Source organism: Chiloscyllium plagiosum, unplaced genomic scaffold (genome assembly GCF_037043375.1).
Source record: "Chiloscyllium plagiosum isolate Xiang-an unplaced genomic scaffold, Cpla_swu_hap1 HiC_scaffold_36, whole genome shotgun sequence".
NCBI classification, from domain to species: domain Eukaryota; kingdom Metazoa; phylum Chordata; class Chondrichthyes; order Orectolobiformes; family Hemiscylliidae; genus Chiloscyllium; species Chiloscyllium plagiosum.
In genome coordinates, this window is record NW_028270174.1 from 14,507,101 (window position 1) to 14,529,880 (window position 22,780).

A 22,780-nucleotide genomic window follows, 5' to 3' on the forward strand; every position below is an offset into this window, starting at 1 on the left:
AGAAAGTATTCAAATTATTTTTCCTTTAAGTACTAGCAAATAGTAATGCAAAGTATTGGTTAGATATGAGGTCATTTGATGCAGTTGTTCATATATGGGCTGCATGATAGATTGGTGTGGTAGGTTTGGAAATGTCTATGACACAATTATACGAATTCAGTTTGTGTTGCTTCTATTTAGCTTCCAGTTATCCATTGGGGTTAGAAGGACCCAAGAATGTAACTACCGTACATACTTGAGTAAAAATAGATTTCCTGTAACATTCAATGCTCTATTTTTTGGCACCCCTAGTTATTCACAGATGACAGGTCGACATTTGTGAGTCAAGGTATTATCCTGTATTTAAATGTTACCATCAAGAAGTGAATTTTTTTTCATGCTATTATGTGTTTGATGTACAATTCACACCAATTTGGCGCAAAGGTTTAAGACACATCAGGTCAGAATCAGGTGACAACCTCCCTTTGTGTGCAGCTCAGCTGAGTTCAGTTTCTCTGTAGTAATCGTGGAAGACAGTCATATAACCTTTTTATTTGTTTAGAGATGAAGTGGACTTTTGTTAATGATATGGTATTTTGGACTGTAACATGAATTTCAGCCACTCAAAAGTAGTATCCATGAATTAGTCGACCCCATAAATTTAATCTTTAAAAGTAGTCCAAAAAAATTGACTTCTACATGAGTAAATATGATATTTATTGAGATTTCACAAAGGCCATATTGATGAAGTCATTGCAATCTTCAACTGATTGGTGGGCGGCACGGTGGCACAGTGGTTAGCACTGTTGCCTCTCAGCGCCAGAGATCCGGGTTCAATTCCCGCCTCAGGCAACTGACTGTGTGGAGTTTGCACGTTCTCCCCGTGTCTGCGTGGGTTTCCTCCGGGTGCTCCGGTTTCCTCCCACAGTCCAAAGATGTGCAGGGTCAGATGAATTGGCCATACTAAATTACCCGTAGTGTTAGGTAAGGGGTAAATGTAGGGGTATGGGTGGGTTCACTTCGGCGGGTCGGTGTGGACTTGTTGGGCCGAAGGGCCTGTTTCCACACTGTAATGTAATCTGTAATCTAATCTGTAATCTGATTAGTTCTCAATGGGGTGAGATGGGTCTTTGCCTACAGGATAAAATGAAATTTTAGCAAATTGACAGCCTACTCCAGTTTTTCATTATTTTTATTGACTTGAAAAATGTTGGCAGGACTTTCTCATTCCAAGAGAAAGTGACAGACTCAAAAAGCAAGTCTCCAAATGATTTTGAACGATTGTTCTATGACCTTCATTGGAAAGGAGATCAGGAAGACTGCAAAATTCAGCTAATGTTCACCGCAAATCCATTTTATGTTGCTACACAGACAAATTTTACACCCATTGTACTTTGCATGTTAAAATCTTTGCACCCAGGTAAATCCCATCTCATCATACTTTATAATCTTAAAATATGTTTAATTATTACAGTTTTGCATTTCAAGTTCATTGTTTGCATAATGAGTTGTCAGTCTCTGGAAGACTGGATTTGATGTTTGGGATGCATTGACGAAAAGTTTTAGTTTGAATCGTTTTTACTATTTTTAACTTCAAAACCTTTTACGTCAAAGCCTCTGTATCTGTGAAATTAGGAATTGTGAATTCGCCTATCCACGCCAAAAAATAGGTAACAAAAATCAACATCTGCAGGCAAAAGTCTGCATATCTGTGTTTCTCATCTGTTTTTAATCTGTTTAAATTACCTCAATACTCGCAAATTTCATCATTTGTGGGGGTTCTCAGGAACAGAACCCTCAAATACAGAGAAATGACTGTACTCCATTTCATTCTTTTAAAACAAAGTCACTCTATAATTGGGTTTGCTGGTGGAACTGCGTAAACTTGGTCCTTGGCTTTAGACTTTATAAGCTGTTAAATGATTAAGTTTGAATAAGTTATAAAACTGAAGGCTGGCAGCAGAAAAGAAAATGACCAAAATATACTTGATTTTTGCATTTTAAAATATTGGTGTCCGGGTAAGTCCCCATCTCATCACATGATCGTATATAATGTTAAACATGTTTAATTAGTACAGTTTTGCATTTTAAGTTCATTTTTGCATAATGAGTTGTCAGTCTTAGGAACACTTGATTGGATGTTTGGGATGCACTGAAGGCCTTCAGAGAAGGAACCTTCTCCTGGCCTGTATGTGACTTGAGGCCCACATCGTGTGGTTTCTTAAATGAAATTAAGGCCGTTAGAATTAAAAATCTGCACTGTGTAACCCTCATCCAAAAAATGGAAATACCTGTTGGTGTCTAAATGGGTCTGTTTTATTTTGTTAATAAGATTTATTATTTTTACTAGACTCCAGTTGTTGCTTTGACTGCCACTGCCAGCCCTTCAATCAGATGTGACATCATAGAGAGTCTGAGACTGAAGAACCCTCGGATTGTCTGTACTACATTTGACCGACCCAACCTGTATTTAGAAGTTGGCTCTAAATCTTCAGACATTCAGCAAGATTTAAAGCCATTTTTAATTAAAAGGGACACGTATGTATTTACTTAAAGTGATAAGATATGCTAAAATTTACACGATTCGGAGATGCCGGTGTTGGACTGGGGTGTACAAAGTTAAAAATCACACAACACCAGGTTATAGTCCAACAGGTTTAATTGGAAGCACACTAGCTTTCGGAGCGACGCTCCTTCATTCAGGTGATTGACAATCACCTGATGAAGGAGCGTCGCTCCAAAAGCTAGTGTGCTTCCAATTAAACCTGTTGGACCATAACGTGGTGTCGTGTGATTTTTAATTAAAATTTACACATTATTCAACAAATTCAGTATGGCTTTTGACTTTATGACGATGTTTTCTCTTGAATGCTAGGTTCACTTTTGAGTTTGAAGGTCCCACTATAGTTTACTGCCCGTCCAGGAAAACCACAGAACAAGTGGCTGAAGAGTTGTCACGGATGAATATTGTTTGCGGTATGTACCATGCAGGCATGGGCATCAAAGCGAGGAGAGACGTCCATCACAAGTTTATGAGGGATGAAATTCAGGTCTGAAACAGTTTTTATTTAACCTATCATGGCCAGCGCCACAATGCCTTATTCTTAAAGTGTAAAGCTGTATATCATTTACTATTTTCAGGCCATCAATATTGGTTATTTTGTGTGTACTGGCTTGTGAGTACCAATGTTAAAAATGACAATTGTTGGCCAAAAGTAATAGTGTAGTGCAGAAAATTTTCTGATTCACCGTTGCTGAATAAAATGGAATTGAATCAAAGTGGTTCAGCAGACACCTAACTTATTTTTTTTTCCCATTTTCTTTCCCTTTATTCTCCTGATTGCTGTGACAACTTAAACTATGTTTCTCATATCACTAGTGGCAACTTTCTACTTTTACCAAGTGGTTATTCTTCATACTAACTGCGGGGGCTGTCACAACAGTTTCCAAACACTAACCCAACCAGCAACTACAGGAATATTTCCAGCAGTAGATAGCAATCGCGAACAGGAGCTTGAGCTAATTGTATTCTTTCCCTTCAGCAGCAATAGAAACAACAAATAATTGTGAATTCTTCCTCTGCATCTTATCGAAGATCAGCCAATGGAATACAGGGCACCACTGAGATTGGATCTTACTTTGATTTGTGGAAGGCTAAAATGATTGGCTATTCTTTTGCTCCAAAAACACTTTCTTCACTGTTATGGTTTGAAGGAAAGACTGCATCTACAGAGCTGCTGCATATCTTTTTCAGGGCTCATTATTTTCTCTCCCAATGTCTGAAGAGGCACCACTGCTATGGATCAGTGTTTAAATGCTGACCATTGAATGGTTTACACTGATATATATTACAGTTAATTTCTTTAGTCTATTACAAACGCAAAACAGTGTGAATGTTGAACCTCTGAAATAAAACAAAATGCTGTAAACACCAACAGGTCAGAGCACAAAAAAGTTACCACGATTAATTTTCACCCCTCAAACCTGACTCTGGTTGGCCAAGATTGTGGCATGAAATACCACTAAAATGATGAATGCTGACACTCCCTGTTGCTCCTCATTTTTGATGGTCAAGAATCGTGGCAAATTGTAATCTGATGCTCACTTAGATTGCAAATTCATGTCATTATAACTCAACACAGGAAGTTAAAATTTCCTTGCCGTTGATATTCTGTTAACAGGTGGATTCTGAAGGCTATAGCCAACGCACATATCTCTCTGGCAGCTTCATATACTCTCTCTCTTTCTTTCTCTCTTTCTCACTTTCATTCTCTCTTGTACATTTTTAGGTTTCTAAAACTGATAGCTTTCAACTTCAACAATTTGAGATGTGTTAACATCAAACTCTGGCATGGGGCATGAGGCATCTGGGTGAACAGCGCCACTTAATCTTTTTGAATTGAAAGATTAGAACATGAACAGAATGTAGACTCTATAAAGAGATGGGAAGAAAAATTGGGAACAAAAAAAATAGTTGGTACCTTTTAAACTTTTTCCTAACTTAACTGAAAACTGAGTTAAAAGAACTGAGACTGAAATTAATAAGACCTCACTTTCGGTAATGAGTTCAGTTAGTATTCATAATCCAAAAACCTTATTCTATCCAATGCATTTTAGTTGTGAGCTAGACACTCATCTCAGATGGTAACTTTTCAATTTCAATGTATAACTGTTCACCTACTCTTGTCTGAAGTTTGTGTAGCATTTGAAAATAAATTGCTCTGAGTGCCATTATCTTCATTATTACCTTACAGCAACCGTTATTGTTAGATGTTATGGTTTTCTGTTCTGACTAATCTGTACAATTATTTATATAGGTCCTATGCAGTTCTAATTAAATGGTTCACATTTTCAAACAAACATCTTTTTCTGCCAGTGTGTGGTGGCTACCATTGCTTTTGGCATGGGGATTAACAAGCCTGATATTCGTAAAGTCATTCATTATGGAGCTCCTAAAGAAATGGAATCCTACTATCAAGAAATTGGGAGAGCTGGGCGAGATGGTTTGCCCAGTGCTTGTCATGTCTTATGGTCTCCTGCTGACATGATGTTAAACAGGTAACGTACTGTCAGTCCGTATTTAACTGGATAAATAGGTCGTGTTTGCTTATTAACAGATTGGAATCTTCACTGTACATTGTCGATGGAAGTACCTTTTAGTTCAGCTGCATTTTTGCTTAATGATGTAATTGTTAATGTCATAAAGTAATTTGTAGTTTTCTCACTTTTCAAATGGGATAGAAAGTTGTTGAAAACTTGAATTCCAAGAAAATTAAATAACTTCCAGTTTCAACACTTTGTTTTAACTTTCTCACTCAAAACTGGTGAGATTTAGTTGCAGTATGGGATTCCAATGAACTCCTATCCCCACCTTCCCGATGTGTTGATGTATCAATTTACTTCTAATTCTAGTTTCATAATGATGTTGCACTTTAAATTTGTTTAACTGGTTAATGTGATTTTATAACGCACTGTTTAATTCAAGGTATTATCTTAATACTTTAATAACTAATACCTAAATAAGGCATTATCTCTGAAGTTGCATGATTCTCCCCAGTCAATTCATTTTGGTACAATAAGAATTGTGAAGAAATTATTTTAAATGAAATCTTTAATACTGTGCATATTTTGATACCTTATTGGAGATTAGTCACTCAGGATTTCTGAATTTGGTGATTGTTCTGTGTATGGCCGTTCAGGCATCAGCAGCAGCACTCCAGCTCATCAGTGAACTTAGAAAGGGAGTGCTGTGAGTTTATTTGACATCGGAAGTCACCATAGCAGAGCCCAACCGTGGCTTGGTGCTTATCCACATGTGCTTTCCAGCAAAGGTCATTGTATAGCATGAGAACTAGGAGCCCTAAGTGACTGTGTCCCTAACGTAATTGTAATGCTCCACTTTTGCAGTGATTAAGATCAGGAAACTTAACAAAAATAGTAAGCTTGGGACCTTCAGTTTTATATAGTCTTGTACTATGGCCCATATGGATATTTAAATATTAAAGTAAATATATTTATTGATACAAAGCTAATGTGAATATAAGGGAACTATTATCCTTGGTAATTTGCTTACCTGTGTGTTTATGTGTGTGTACGCACGCACAAATGGCAGACTACCCTCCAGTTCAGCATATTGTGCCTTGAGGTGCTGAGTTGTGACAAAGTTTCCTTTCTTAACATCACTGTTGGGGTATATTGACAATGCTAATGTCAAGTGCTTAACTGTAAGGATGGAGAAAAATTCAGCAAGAAATTGATGTTCAGTGTATTATTGCAAAGCATATACAATAATACAATTAATGGTTAGTTCGTATATGATATTGCTAGTACAGGGACGTGGTAAGTTTACTCTTTCTGGGAATGATATATGCCCAAGAGAAGATCAAATTAATTTGAAGGACATGGACTAATCTATCAGAATTTGGATAAAATCTTGCATCGCTTGAGAAAGCAGCAAGTGTGTATGTTGTAATTGATGCAGTCTTTGTTTGTTTGTTTGTTCAGACGGCTGCTGAGTGAGATTAAAAGCCCAAAGTTTCGTGCCTACAAAATTAAGATGATGGAAAAAATAAAGAAATACCTCACATCATCAAAGTGCAGAAGAAAGTAAGTGTTTAGTTCCAGTTACTCACTGTTTATATCCATTCTTCATGCCACCAGTCTGTGCCAGTTTGGCTCAGTTAGTAGCACACTCATCTCTGAGTCACTGTGTCATTAGGTCAAGTTCCGCACGAGAACCTGAGCACATAATCAAAACTGACACATCAGTGTAGTAATGAGGGAGGGCTTTATTATTTGAAATGTCTTGCTTTTAATGAGGATTGAATTGATGCCCGGTCTTGCAACATTATATGCTTGAAAGACTGTGTGGAACCTTTAGAAGGAAAGAAGGGAATTCTCTCCGTTAACCGTCAATATTTATTCTTCATCCAACGGTCTCAACTGATTTTATCTGATTTTGTTTTGCTCATCTGTTCATGCCTACCTTCCCTTGAATTCTATGTTTGAACCTCTCTAAACTTCATTGCTGCTCTTGTTGCAACACTGAAACAGCCCAGAAAGGAATAGGCTGGAAACAATGTAGTCTATGATTGCCACCATGGTATACTTCCTTCTCCTCACTAACCTCCCTGCAGCCTTTGTCAAAGTCCCATGCCCAATTCTCCTTCAGCCCATCTCCATACTTTTTACCTTTACCTGGTTTCACTGTTCCATCCGGCTCAATGTACTTGAGTTTGTCTCCTCCTCTGCCAAAAAATTGGAAACCATCCAAAGATGCATGTAAGCTTTCACATGTATCCTGGCAATGCTCAGATTTCCTTCACTAGCAACACTACAGGTCCCTGCTGCCTTTTTGTTAGACCACTTTAAAAAATCCAGTGCTGGATGAGCTGAAATTTCCACCACTTAAATGTTTGAAGACCAAAGCTGTTGTTTTCAGCTCACCCTCATTTTAAAAATAAATTCCATTCCATTCTACGTCCAGGGTCCCAGGTGGACCGCGATAATCGCAATCTTAGTGTCTTGTTTGACCTGAAAATCTAATATCTCTTCCAGCACATAGACTGCTTACTTACAGCCTCCTAACATTGACTCTGCTCCTGCTTCAGCTTATACACTGCTTGCAATTCTTGATTTTGTTCCCTCCAGATTTAACTGTAATAGAAAGTGGGTTGCAAGCACCAGTGTTTTACTGATGATGTTACCAAATATGGTGACGAAACATCTGAAAATGAACCTTCCAGCTCAGCGAGCAAACATACATTCAGATTTAACTGTTCTAATGCTAGATTTAACTGCTAATTTATTTCAAATTACTTATTACAGTCAGTCTCAAAATAAGTAAAATATGCACTGCACACAAGGGATAGTCTCATTATTTTTGTAGTGCCATTACTGATGGAATACACAAAACCCAAGAGTGAACTTTAAGACCCAGCTTATCTTGCATTGTCTGTGATGCCGGAATGTTCTCATGCTGTCCCATCATTCAAATCTCTCTGCCTCCCCATTTATAATCTTAAAACTTAAGTTGATCAACTAACCTGTACAAAGCTCCTGTTTTCATCAAGCCTGTACCTGTTTAACTACCTTGGCTTGTCTTGCACTGATATCTCTATTCTAAAATTCTCATCTTGGATTCAAGCCCCTCAACAGCTTGCCATTTGCTGTCTCTGTAACTTCCCACAGCCCTTTTACCTTCAAGGAAATGTGAGTTTCTCCAACTCTGGCAGTTTGTGCAGCCCCACTTCTTTGCTCCACTGCTGGTAACTGAGTCATCAGCCATCCAGGCCTTAATCTCTGGATTTTCCTCCCTAAACCTCTCCGCATCACCTATTCCTTTTTTAAGATTGCTGCTTAAAACCCACCTCTTTGGCCAAGGTTTCAGCTGCTCTGCCTAATATATCCGTCTTTGATTCGGTACCTGTTACGTTATCAGTTGAAAGCAATTTTATAAGTACCTTGGAACATTTTTCAGAGCAAATTACTATGATTTCTGGTGCCTTACTATCCACAAATTGTCTGCTATATCATGGGGACAAGCTTGAGACTTGTCTTAGGTTAGTTTCTGAGTAATTGAAAGGTGCTGCATTAATGCAGAGTTTACTTCATTTCTCTCTCCCACAGTAAAAATACCAATTTCCTCTCATTCTTAACTCCATTTTTTAGCCCTGATTTGATAAAATGTTAGACATCTGAATGTTGAGGTACAAATCTTCAACCAAAGTATGTTCACCTGATGCTGTGTCAGTGACTGCAATTTTTCCTTTCCAACAGTATTATCTTGTCCCATTTTGAAGATGAACAGCTCAGAAAGGCTACCCTTGGGATCATTGGCACTGATAGATGTTGTGACAATTGTAGATTAAGGTAAGTAACTCAGCCTGTGAGCCCCGATTGAAGTTAGATTAATGATTGAGATGTCATTTTGAGAATCATTGTGATTTGTGAGCTTTCAGACTCCCTGCTGATCCAAATATATTTCTCATTATATTCATGTTCTATATAGCGTCCTATTGAGTCAGGTAAATGGCTTATGAAATTCTGTACACAGTAAAAGAAATGCTTGTTCTGGTTTTGTTAATAATTCTCTTCTTTATAACTGTACAATTAGCCAGAAGATATTCAGTCATATGTTGTGACTCTTGGGATCAGCTATGTTAAATGTACAATTTCCACAATGCTTTGAAACATTTAACTAGATTTCAAGAGAAGAACTAAGCTGGAATACTTAACTACAGTACAATGTTCAATTCATGATTCAAATAAATCTATTTATAATGCCTTATAGCTGATGTTTTTAATTCACTGTTGGGATTTGGGCCTTGCTTGCCTTCTTGAACATATGCTATAACTGGACCCACAATTCTCTAAGGAAAGGAATTCCAAGATTTTGATCCAGTGATAGTGGAAGAGCCGCAATATATTTCTATTCAGGATTTGAGTGGTGGTGAGAACTTGGTGGTGTTCTCATGTATTTCCGAGAATCCCTACTGTATGGAAGTAGACCATTTGGCCCTTTGAGTCCACACTGTCCCTTTGAATAGCATCCCACCCAGACCCACCCCACCCCTGTAACCCTGCATTTCCCATGGCTAACCTACATTGGCAGCACATTCCTGGATACTGTCAGCAATTTAGCATGGCCAATCCACCTAACCTGAACTAATTTGGGCTGTACGATAAAATTGGAGGACTTGAAGGAAACCCACGCAGACATGGGATGAATATGCAAACTCCACACACAGTTGCCCGAGGGTACAATTGAACCTGTGTCCCTGGTGCTGTGAGGCAGCAGTGCTAACTGCTGAGCCACCATGCTGTCATGCCCTTGTTCTTTGAGATGGAAATGGTTGTGGTTTTGGAAGGTGTGGCCTAAGGATCTCTTGTATTAGAGACTTACGCCATCAAAGCTATCAGAACAGAAAACCCGACAATAGGTTATTTAATAGCAAATCTCTATTTTCATAATGAGTGATTGCCTGAATTTTAGGTAGCAAGCTCAATTCTGGATGTTACAACTGTTTATGTGTAACAGTAGTTCAGTTAATGTAAATGACTCTGTGGCACCATTCAAAGACAAAGGACTTCTCACGCTTTGTCCATCAATTTTCATCCCCCAACTCAAAACACACAAATCAAATTAATAAGTTAGTCTTCTTACTTTCTACTTGTGTGAACCTGTTTACCACAGATCAACCCTTGCATTTGTCACCATAACTGTGACTGTGCTTCAATCAGTAATTCAGTATTTTGGAGCATTCTCCTAATCTCAAAGACATGAGTATTGTATAGATACGAATTTCTTCTCTGTTAGCAAAGGTAATTAAAAATATAAGGGAAATTTATATCAAACAATCCCTCTAAAACACATGCAATGTTGCGTTGTTGATTTTTGTTTTGGTTTACTGTAAGAGTTTAATATTTTTCTTGTTTTCTGCTGTAGAGTTGATAGCTGCACTTTGGCAGATGACCTAGAAAATGAAATGCAAGAATTTGGGAAGGAAGTGTATCAACTGTTATCTGCAGTCCGTATTTTAGGAGAAAAGTTTGGCATTGGAGTTCCTGTTCTGTTCTTGCGAGGATCCGTAAGTCTATTGCTGTTAAAATACAAAAACGTAAAAAAAATCTTTTATATCAAATGTGGGGTGAGTTTAATATTTGTCTTCGGTTAACCTGTTTCCCACCATATGACTGTGATGCTCTGGATCTGGCACAATAGCTTTGATATTCCTTGATATTCTGATATTCTTTGAGAGTAAGGTGAGGTAAAGTCACCTTGTTCCAGAGAATATTACAGCTGCTCTCTCCTTAGGGAAACACATGAGTGTGATTTAACCTGAGGGTAACCGTGCCTCAGGCGAGGGGAGAGTTTGAGAAGGAAAGTTCTTCATCACAACCTCCGCCAATATGAGAATTGAACCCACACTGTTGGATTGGCTAGCTCAGTTGACTGAGTGGTTCATCTACGCTGCAGAGTAATACTGGTTAAACTGCCACTAGTCATCTCTTTCTACGAGAATATAGGATTATGGGGACTTAACTTTGACCTTGCCTTTTTACCTTTACTTTGAGAGTTTGTGTGAAATCAGATGAAGTGAGGTTATAGTTGATACAATTACTGGACCTGGTACTAAGAATGTACTCTTCATTATTTTTTATTTCCATTAAGTATTTTTATGCTACATTTATAGTGGGATTTATAATCGAAATTATTTATATAGACTTGTCACGCTGCACTGGTGCATGGTGTCCATTGTCGGAATAGTGTAATTTCAGTGTAGTAAGTTTACATGGAATCTATTATAAATGTCATCATAGAATTTTAATATGAGGAAATTTAACTGATAAATGCATGCCAGTCTGAGATTTTTAAGCTATGTGTGGTGTGTTACGTCACTGGGGTAAAAAAGAGATGACTGCAGTTAGAAGTCACTTCATTGCCACAGGCGCTCAAGCTTCTTTTTATGGATTCTGTATATTATTAATGCTAATCAGCATCTCCATTTAGCACAAAAATCACAGAATTTTTATGGTGTTGAAGGAGGCATTCAGCCCACTGTTTCTGCATCACTGTCCAATGAATATTGTGGCATACTACTATTTATAGGAACAGAAGTAGACCATTCAGCCTTCAAGACTGATCTGCTGTTCAATTTGATAGTGGCTGATTATCTAACTGAGGGTTCTGTTCTCATTTTTGCCCTATATCTTTTGATTTCTTTACTGGTAATAACTGAGTGTTTTCAAGAAGGAGATGAATTATGTTTTGGCCTCAACTGCTTTCTCTGGTAGAGATTTCCATAGCCTTACCACTCTCTGGATGAAGAAATTTCATAGTGAACATATACTCTCTCTAGTCCTGTTAGAATTTTATCGATTTCTATGAAATTCTCTGCCCCTGCCACCTCATTCTTCTAAATTCCAGTGAATATAGTTCTAACTGATCCAGTCTGATTTCATATATAAGGAGACCAAAACTACACACAATATTCGGTGTGGTTTCACCAAGGTCTCATACAATTCAGGCAAGACGTTACTGTTCCAGTATTCAAATCCTGTTGCTATGAAGACCAACATACTGTGTTGGTCTTCTTCTTTACCTGCTGCACCTGCATACTTACTTTCAGTGACTGGTATGCAAGGACACCTAGCTCTTTTTGCACCTGCATTCCCACCCAATCTGCCTGCCTTTCTCCCTACACCCTTTTTCCCCAAACCACACTGGCTGAGGTTATCATGAAGGACTCTATCTTAACCTCTCCCTTCGCCTTAGTGACCCACAAGTTAACCTACCATCACCCCTCCAATGACGAGACAGCCCTACGATCTTATAGCACTATGGTGACTTGACTTCCATTGCGATATCTTTATAGGCCTGCGAGTTTATTTCCTTCAAGCCTTCATGTGAGGCCCAGAATTGGGGACACTACTCCAGCTGAGGCCGAACTAGTGATTTGTTAAAGTCTTATTTTTCCTTTTATTCTCGTCGCCATGTAGAAAACCAAGGATCCTGATGATGGTATAACTAATACGCCATGTCTGAAGGAGTAATTGTGATATTGAATGTTTGCTTGATGAGTGATGAACATATTTTCCTTATGTTCGTAGCACTCCCAGCGTTTGCCAGACAGGCATCGTAATCACCATCTGTTTGGCAGTGGAAAGAACCATCCTGAAAACTGGTGGAAGGCATTGGGTCAGCAGCTCATTATTGAGGGCTTCCTGCAAGAAAAATCCAGCTTCAACAGATTTGCTACTATAAATACTCTGACTGCCAAGGTTAGCTTGATTCATTTTGTGCTTTTACTGGGATACTGCAGAAAGTTCAGGATTGTTACAAATTGCTCAAATGTGCTCATTGTCCAACTTTTTGTGTTCACTTGGTGCGGAAGGAAAATCCAAATACTTTCAGAATGAGTGTCATGTAAAATTCACAAACCTCGATTTTACGGAAGATGTTACGGTAAACACCATGTACTAAAGCCAAATCAATTAACTATGTCCGTCCTACAGAGATGAACCAATGTTTGTAATCAGTTTCCTGGTAACTGAAATTGATGTTTCAGTTTTCAATCCCTATCAAAACGTTCTTATTTTAAATTACAACAGTGTTCTTAAAATTATTTACCTTCAGATTTTTAAGAAATCTTCTTATCATTTGCTCCACATCAATTTGTTTGGGAACAACACTTTTTTTTCCCCAAAGAGAACTATCCTTTATATCTCCAAATTGAAACATTTATTTTGACTTATCTGTAACTATCAGTTATTTGCTATCTTTCACATGTCTGTTCCTTCCCTTCTACACTCCATAACTTCTCAATTGTACCAAAAGTATGTGCCTAAAGTAATTTCATTTTCATTTTCAAATTTCAGTAATTGACTTCGCTAAGTGCAGAAAGGAAGGCCTGCATTTATATATCAACTTACATGATTATGACTAACTCCAAAACGCAAACCAATAAAATATTTTTGAAATGTAGGCATTATAATCTCCAATGTGCAGTAAACAACTTGCACACTGCAACTCCACTTAAATACAATGTGTTTAGTGATGTTGATTGTGGAATAAATATTGGCTAGGATAAGGGAAGAATTCCTTGTCTCCTGCGATCCTTCTCTGCACCTGATAGAGCAAGTGGAATCTTGGATTTTAACTTGTTATTTGAAGGTTGATGCTGCCGACAGTGCAGGAGTTTCTCAGTATGACAGCAGAATGTCAGTCTGTGATTTGTGCTCAAATCTGTGGTAGGATAAAGATTTGTATTCATAAGAACATAAAAAGTTAATAAGTGATTTGATTGGAATTTTTAGGGATTCGAAAGAAATTAATTGAAAGGTTTGATAGTTATAGAGACTTTTCCCGCAGGTGAAGGAGGTCTTGGATAAGAGGATACAATTGTAACGTAAGAATCAGGCCATACAAGAGACAAGTTAGGAATGCTTCTACACAGAAAAGATGACGGCATTGTGCACCTCGCACAAAACTGAGTAGATACTAGCTCAATTAATTTTAAGTATACGTTGTGTAGGCCTTTGCTAGCCAAGAGATATTAAATAATATGAAGCCAGGGCAAGTGGATGGAGCTAAGACAGATCAACAGTGATCATGAAAAATCACACTATATGCTTAGCAACAGATGCAAGTCATTCAATCTTCTATGTCCAGAATGGTTCCCTTTCTCAACTTATGCTGTGCCCATGACCTAACTTCCTTTAATAATGAGGAGAGTTTTCAGGTTTTGAACAAATTCACCCTCCATCCCATTTAGTGGTGGTTAATGTTTTATAATTATCAAACTGGGGTTAATGTGATTGGAGCTGAAAATGTGTTGCTGGAAAAGCGCAGCAGGTCAGGGAGTATCCAAGGAACAGGAGAATCGACGTTTCAGGCATGAGCCCTTCTTCAGGAAGGATTCATGCCCGAAACGTCGATTCTCCTGCTGCTCGGATGCTGCCTGACCTGCTGCGCTTTTCCAGCAACACATTTTCAGCTCTGATCTCCAGCATCTGCAGTCCTCACTTTCTCCTTTACTGTGATTGGAACCAAGCAGAGGGAAGTGTATTCTGCATCTGGCCTGTGCTGCTTTACATTGGAATGCTTGGTGCCACCATTGAGTGATGCTTCAAATAGCATTCACTGGAGGCTATCATTGTGATGGGTGCCCAGAAAATAAAAAGGCTGATGTAATTATTGAGTGCTCTGTTGGCTGTGCATATTGTCTACTGATTGTCTGCTCTGCTTGAGATTTCTCAGCATGTTTTTGGCAGGTGAGGCTGCCTGCCAAAAAAATTCACACAAGTAAATTGACCCTGAAAACCCATTGTTTTCAATATATTTTTAATTGCAAAACCCATAAGCAGTTTTTTTTAAAGTAAATTTTCTATGGAAATGTATTCCAAATGAAATCACGAAAGCTCAAGTACTTCCCTAAAGAATGTATTCCAAGGTTTGTAGAAGAATTGTTTATTATGAAATACATAAAATCATTGTATGTAAACTTACCAAAAAGGATTTCAGGATAATCTGTTCAGCAGACTATGCACAAATACATTGGTTCCCACTTAAGCAATAATTGAAATCTATATTCTTTTAAAATTATGCCATTATGATTTATATTTTTGCAGGGAAGAAATTGGTTAAATAAGGCAGCTAATGAATCCTGTCGCACTCTACGACTTCAAGCCACTAAAGAGCTGTGTCCACCTATTCCACCCAAAGCGTATGTATAATGTATCCAGTTTCATTTGATAGTATCTTTTTGAATACCTACCTCATTTTAAAACTGATGGATGATTGCTATTCTAATTGCTCTTCTAAGTGAGAATGAAAATTTGTTATGAATATGTGCTGGTTATGCTGGTGCTATTCTGCAAAGGAATTTAACTTGTGCTTTATTTCCTTGCAGTCAGGTTCAACCTACAACCGTGCGTTCAATATCCTCTCAACAATCTTCTCCATTGGCCAGTCATTTGGAGCTTCAGGTTTCTATTTCTCATTTAATTTTCTTCTTGGAAAGTAAGAAACGAGAATTGTCTTTGATCTCCCATTATCGAAATTGGCAAAGTGGAATTTAATCCCAGCATTTCGTAATCGAATGTTGTCAATGGGCTTTTTGCTTTTTACATTATCACACCTATAGTACAATGTCTTGTTCTGTAATCTTTTTTATTTTTATTCCTTCAGTCCTGTGAAGTTGATATTTCAGTTGACATTGGATATTTGTGAAATTATTAGCTGCTGTCACTTGAATATTTAAACTTCCTCAGTGATATTTAGGATGATTGACAGACAGTAACTTGAGGCATTGTGTTATTTATTGAACACAGCATTGCAAATATATTCCAACCAAAAAAATGTCCATGCTCAAACTTTAAAAGAAAAGTCTGTTTGATTTGATTTAAGTTGTCTTCTCCAGCAGTGATCTCGTAAAGCTTTTGAGAATTGATCTCATCCCATCAAAGTTATTTTCTTTTTGTAATCTCATTCTCACAAACTTGCACGTCTGAAATGTTTTCAAATGCCAGATGGACCAGATGGTTACAAACATAAGAAACTATTAAATTTATTTATAAGTAAAGATATATTAAGCCAAATGTGTATGCAATTTAATGAAAAAAGTTATATATCAAAGATGGTGATGCACCTTCAAGGACGAATGTTCTTTGTCCCTCATGACTGTGCAGACATTACAGTGTGTTCATAGCCATGAAAAAAATTAACAAAGGTACCACCAGGTATTTAAAATATTTAAATAAGTTATCTGTGCATTCCACAAATATTATCTGGGAGACACAGCCCTCTCCCTCCTTGAGGCCACTGAAGAGTTATGTCTCTCTCTCTATGCCACACAATGTGTATGTATAATGTATCCAATTTCATTTGATAATACCTTCTTGAATATCTACCTGGGAAACAGGACACTCTCCCATTGTAATAATCATGTAAAATTATAAAATAAAATAGGCATAGTTAATTGGGTGAAGTACAAAGCTTTTACTTAATTGCAAAAATGTATTTAAGATTATTGGAAGATCAAACTTTGTGGCACTTCTAAGTTAGGTATGGCTAAACCAGATGCAGACCGAAAACTTGATCCCTTTTTTGCAATATTTGAAAAACCATTTCCAATAAGTTAAACTCAGCAATGTAATCAAACAGTACAGTAGGAATTGAATTGTCATTAGAATGAAGAGACTAGATTAAGAGGTGTACACACTCGAGCATTGCTTTAATTGTTCACTCTTGCTATTCTAGTTGCTCTTAAATGAGAATGAAAATTTGTTATGAATATGTGCTTGTTATGCTGGTGCTATCCTGCAAAGGAATTTAACTTGGGGCTGTGATACTTTTATCCAGTCTTGATTGAATTTACATCCAGATGGTGCTTCGATCAAATATGTTTTTGAGTTACTTACCCTTTCAATGATCTTTGGTTGGGTAGCAAAGGCATTAGCAATTTCCTATTGTGACTCGCTAACACTTGTGATAATTATGAACTAACTCGCCATGTGCGATGAATTTTTTGTGCAAGCATAACCCAAGTAAGAAATATAATTTGGCTTTTGAAAAATCCGCAAAGTAAGTGGTGCAATGTAACAAAATACTATAAAGATGAGCTTTACAGCTATTAACTTTAAAGAAAGCTCTTAGAGCAAAATTCCAGTATATCTTTTTATAAACTGTATTGAAATAGTCGCGTTTTGAAAACATAGTACACATTGAGATACTTGATTAGTTTTATGGGAAGTCTAATGACCCAGAAATAATAATATTATGGAGTCAAAATTGCATTGTAAATGTACGTCAGTTATAATGGTGCATTGCAATATCAGCAGTAATATGTTAACTGTTGAATAGTGCAGTTTCAAAACCAAGCAATGCTAAGTTTCACAGGGCACAGAACCTCTAAATAATCAATTTTTTTGCAATTTAATTAACAATTTACTGCAACCTACAACGTGCCTGAAGGTAAGCTCTGTACAATCGGCGAAATATTATTTCTCCGGTACCTCCCTACTCTTGCTGTGCATCCCACATTGCTGGCATTATTTTCATCTAATTTATTGCAAAGTATTCTACTCCCTTTCACCCACCCAGTCACATTTCTTCCATTCCTTGTTACTGTTCATGGAGAGATTATTTTCCCCCATGCACCTCTTAGCAAATTATTAACTCTTTCCTGCACTTCTGCTTTATTTGCTGTTGCCAATAAAGTCTTTGTATGAATTCTTTATTTCATAAAAACAGATGGTGTGCAGCAGTGTTGGATAGCTGAATGCTGTTTTTGTGATGTGAAGAAACTGGGAAATCACTGAATATTGAATGACTAGGGATGGACAATAAATGCTGGCCAGCCAGCAATGCCCACATCCCACAAATGAATAAAAAAAGTGTTTTTCAGGAATGGCAGGATGAAACATTTTGTGTGGGCAAGTCAGAGGCTTTCCCGATGTGGAATGAGACACTGATGGTAAATATTCAGTCACTTTTTGCAAGAATCACCTCTTTCAACCCAATTTAGATAAAGGAAGTAATTTCATCCCTCAGGTTAGCTCTTCCTATCCTTTCCTTCATGTTTCCTTGCATTTTAATTATGTATGTAATAAATTTTAAAACTGTTCAGTATTGTTTCTCTCCTTAAATCATAGTTTTTTCCATTGGACCGATTTTGTACTTTTTTTTTCCAACTTTCTTTTAGGAACAGTCACTGCGCAACAAGTTTGGACGAGAGAAGGGAAAAGAGAATGAAAAGCTGTTTTCAGCAGCTGCAGTTAAAAGGTATAGCTGCTTGTGATGTCTCTGATGGGTATATAATGCTGGCGTAGAAGGCAAGATATTCTGTCCAATTATGTTTGGAAGGTCTGGCCTGTGCTGTCTGAGCTGGCAGGATGAGATGAACAGCTCATTTTATTGCTAGTGGAAAGGCTGAACCATAACCAGTAGTAAAAGCAAAGTACTGCAGATGCTAGAAATTGAAACAAACATGCAAAATGCTGGAGAAACTCTGATCTGGCAGCACCTGGGGAGAGTTAATGTTTTGAAACTGATATGACTCTTCAGTTTTGCCAACTTTTTCCAGTAATCTGTGTGTTTGTTTGGATCATAACCTGGGGCGTGTGATGGGACTCCTTTTGTCACCATGGTTTACAACTTGATACATTACAGAATTGGTAACTTCTTAAAAAATTGAATAACACAGTAAGAGTTGAACTCCTAGTTAAACCTAGGGAAATATTATTGATTCAAAAAAATTGATTCAAAAAAACTGCTTTTGACTCTGTAGCTGGAGAGTATTGCTGAAAATGTGTTGCTGGAAAAGCACAGCAGGTCAGGCAGCATCCAGGGAACAGGAGAATCGACGTTTCGGGCATAAGCCCTTCTTCAGGAATGGGATTCCTGAAGAAGGGCTTATGCCCGAAACGTCGATTCTCCTGTTCCCTGGATGCTGCCTGACCTGCTGCGCTTTTCCAGCAACACATTTTCAGCTCTGATCTCCAGCATCTGCAGACCTCACTTTCTCCAGCTGGAGAGTATTGCAGAATATAAGGCCATGTGCTATGCTTTGCAATGTGAGAATAAATCTTTTGCACAGTTCCTTCCAGAGTGTTTACTTCCCACATGCCAGCTTCATAGCTGTATTGTCAAAGGCTGGTACCTAGTTTGCTTCTAAACATCCAGAATGGTAAGCAAATGCAGTAAACAATAAACAGAATATAGAGAACAAACATTTTTTAACTCCATTTACTGTAAATATATCACTGTGATCAGATTTTGATCCATTTACAGCGTACGCTCACACTCAACTCATCCCTGATTTCTTTTGATTGGTCTTCTACTTTAGCTCAATTTCTCTAATACATTGATTCTAACTGTCCTTTGTTCAGACTGTCTGTCGTATATTTCAGTATACCAATTCTGTTTTATTAACGAGCTCCATTGTGCTGACAGTGCTGGTTAAGTCTACCATATATTTGATGTATCATTGAACGGTTTCATTGGCCAACATATCAAGTTTCAGATTAGCTGCTTTACTTTTGGTTTACATGAAATTTTTATCCATGTGAATTAAGTGAATGGATTATTCTACATTTTAATTGCTTGTCTATCGTGATCCAGATGATTCAGAGATGCTGGTGTTGGACTGGGGTGTACAAAGTTAAAAATCACACAACACCAGGTTATAGTTCAACAGGTTTAATTGGAAGCACACTAGCTTTCGGAGCGATGCTCCTTCATCAGGTGATCAGGTGACAATCACCTGAAGAAGGAGCGTCGCTCCGAAAGCTAGTGCTTCCAATTAAACCTGTTGGACGATAACCTGGTGTTGTGTGATTTTTAACCATGATCCAGATGGTTTTTGTTCATTCATTTGGGATGTCGGCGTCACAGACTGGGACAGCAGTTATTGCCCATCCCTAGTTGCCCTTGAGAAGGTGGTGGTGAGTTGCCTTCTTGTACCATGGAGTTCCATGATTTGGTGCAAAGATACTGGAAGTGTGGTGGTATATTTCTAAGTCAGGAGAGTGAGTTGCTTGGAGGGAACTTGTAGATGATTGCGTTCCCATACGTCTGCTGCCCTTATCCTTCCAGATGGAAGTGGTTTTGAGTTTGGAATGTGCTCTGGACAGAGGCTTTATGAATTGCTGCAATGCATCTTGCAAATAATTCACACTGCTGCAACTAGCATTGATCATGGAGGAACTGAATGTTTGTAGATGTGGTGCCAGTCAAGAGGAGTGGTGGCCTAGTGGTATTATCGATAGACTATTCATCCAGAGCCCCAGGTCATTTCTGCAGACTCAAGTTCGTTTTCTGTCATGGCAAATGGTGGACTTTGATTACAATAACAATCCAGAATTACAAATCTAATGATGACCCTGAAACCGTTGCTGATTGTCAGGAAATAAAAAAAACATCTGGTTCACTAATGCCCTCTAAGCAGGGAAACTGCTGTCCTTACCTGGTCTGGATTATGTGACTCCAGACAGACAGCAACTTGGTTGACTCTTAACTGTCCTCTGAGCAATTATGGATGGGCAATAAAGGTTGGTCTAGCCAGTGATGCCCACGTTCTGAGTGTTTTAGAAAAAAATGTTAAGTGGGCAGCTTTAGTGTCAAGTTTCTCGAATGTTATTGGAGCTGCACTCACCCAGGGGAGTATTCCATCACATTCCTGACCTATGCCTTGTAGATGATGGATACGTTTTGGGGAGTCAGGAGGTGAGTTACTCATTGCAAGATCCGAGCTTCTGAGCTGTGCTTGTAGCTCCAGTACTATATGACAAGGCTAGTTTAGTTTCTGGTCAATGGTATATCCTCCCAGCCCCACTGATAGTCAATAGCCTTCTCATATATGGGTCACAAAGGTGTGTGTACAAGTCCTGTTCCAGACTTGAAAAAAAAATCTCAACGCAATCTTGTGCAGGGACCACTGCACTGCTGCAAGTGCTGCCTTTGGGATTAGGCAGCAGCTACTGAGGCCAAATAGTGTATTCTCATGTGGATGTAAAAGAGAGTTATCCTTCTTCTCCTCGTGAATATTTATCCCTCAGCCAGCAATACAAAACAAAATAATTATCAAGTGATTGTAAAATTTGTTGTGCTGAAATTGGCTGCCACATTTCCAATGTTAGAACTGTGTCTCTACTTCACAGATCCTTTATTAGCTGTAAAGTTCTATGGAACATCCTGTGGTAATGAAATGTGCTGTATAAGTGTACAGGTCTTTTCTTAAAAAATCTGAAATAGTGGCATCTTTGTGTTCTTTTCCTCAGCCGTTTCTTTGTTCCACCTTCGTCTGGTTCACCGATAAAATCCATTCCCCCTCAACAAGTCACATCACCTAAGCAACTGGAACTGGAAGTAAGTAATTTAGTTTTGGAGAATATTTTCTATTCATCTCCAAATTACTGTGTTTTTTTTTTAGTAAAGATATTTCCATATGCAAATGGCGAAAACACCCAAGACAAATTTTGTATGTTTACTTTCACACTAGAATATACCTAATAACAGCTTTCATAATCCTCAGACACTGTACAATATATCCTTGATGAGGGTGCTGTCTTTTCCAGAATTTCTCTTTAACAACAGCAACTTATTTCTAAAATATATTTTACATAGCACACTGTTCTAAGGCTTTTCATAAAAGCATTATAAGGCCAGGAATGACGCCAAGATATGTGAAAAGATATGATCAGATAACCAAAACCTTGGTGAAACACTTCAATTTTAAGAAGTGTATTAATGTGAGGCAGTGAGAGGAAGAGGTTTGAGAAGGGATTTTGAGTTTGCAGCTTTTCAGTTTGCATACTGAAGGCATAATCTCCAATGGTGGAACATTTGAAATTGAGAATGTGCAGGACCATAAAAGTTGAGGAGTACAGATATCTCAAGAAGATTGTTAGGCTGAAGAAGATTGCAGAGATCGGAATTTGTAAACAAAGATGGGAATTATAAAATGATATCATGTGACCAGGAGCCAAGGATAATCGGTGAGCACTGGGATAAGAAGAAAACTGAGCTTGGTATGAAATAGGACGTGTGCAACTGTTTTGGATAGTCTTCAGTTAGAATGTTGGTATGTTGACCATGAGTGCATTGGAATAGCTATTTCTAAAGGTTGAACGAGGGTTTTAGCAGCAGATAAACAAATTCAGATGTTATGGTGGTTGGAATGAGATGTCTTTGTGATGGGTGGGAATGGTTGTTCAGGCTACCACAAGATTGGAATAATTTACCTTTGCATTTGATTATATTTTTAGCTTGGAAAACATTATGTGCAACAGTGGTGGAAGTGGGGATGATGAATGCTTTCAGAAGGAATTTGGATAGGCACTTGGAAACAATTTGCAGAGCTTCAGTATAGAGTAGGGAAGAGTGGAATTGGTTGGTTTGCTCTACAGAAGTGTTATAGACTTGATTTTGCTTTTAGGTAGTAATGATTCAATGACTTGTGGTGAATCAAACAATTATCAATTGGACAGTTATCAAAATAATTCAGTTGCTTGTGAAAGGGCATACTGGTGATATGTACTCAGTGGCTCCCATGTTTTTAATGTTTTCTTTTTCTCCATTTATGGAGAGCACACATTACAGGTAGAGTTCATTCCACCAGATGATTCTGAGAGAGAATTTGTTATTGGTGCACCAATCCAGTCCCAACAGTGTCTCTTTCCTAACGTCATAGTTGACCACCAACAGAGTTTGATATATTAATTCATTGGTATTGAGGTTGTGTGGGTAATAACGAATATTCTTCCCCATTTGGGAAAATGTAACACACATCATTGACCT

General features: G+C 38.0%; 1 protein-coding gene across 7 annotated transcripts in view; it reads left to right on the forward strand.

The window, feature by feature from the left end:
• wrn (WRN RecQ like helicase) overlaps positions 1-22,780 on the forward strand; it is a 104,507-nt gene that overhangs the window by 48,415 nt on the left and 33,312 nt on the right. For all 7 annotated transcript variants that reach the window (XR_015753311.1, XR_015753314.1, XR_015753315.1 and 4 more), the window contains 11 exons: positions 2,330-2,517; positions 2,855-3,029; positions 4,856-5,037; positions 6,484-6,585; positions 8,758-8,850; positions 10,427-10,568; positions 12,592-12,762; positions 15,112-15,206; positions 15,393-15,468; positions 18,186-18,265; positions 21,262-21,349. Coding sequence is in view for 1 of the 7 variants with exons in the window: in XM_087979980.1 (XP_087836106.1) it covers positions 2,330-2,517; positions 2,855-3,029; positions 4,856-5,037; positions 6,484-6,585; positions 8,758-8,850; positions 10,427-10,568; positions 12,592-12,762; positions 15,112-15,206; positions 15,393-15,468; positions 18,186-18,265; positions 21,262-21,349 (1,392 nt within the window). In the remaining 6 variants the exon portion in view is untranslated. The remainder of the gene's footprint in view (positions 1-2,329; positions 2,518-2,854; positions 3,030-4,855; positions 5,038-6,483; positions 6,586-8,757; positions 8,851-10,426; positions 10,569-12,591; positions 12,763-15,111; positions 15,207-15,392; positions 15,469-18,185; positions 18,266-21,261; positions 21,350-22,780) is intronic.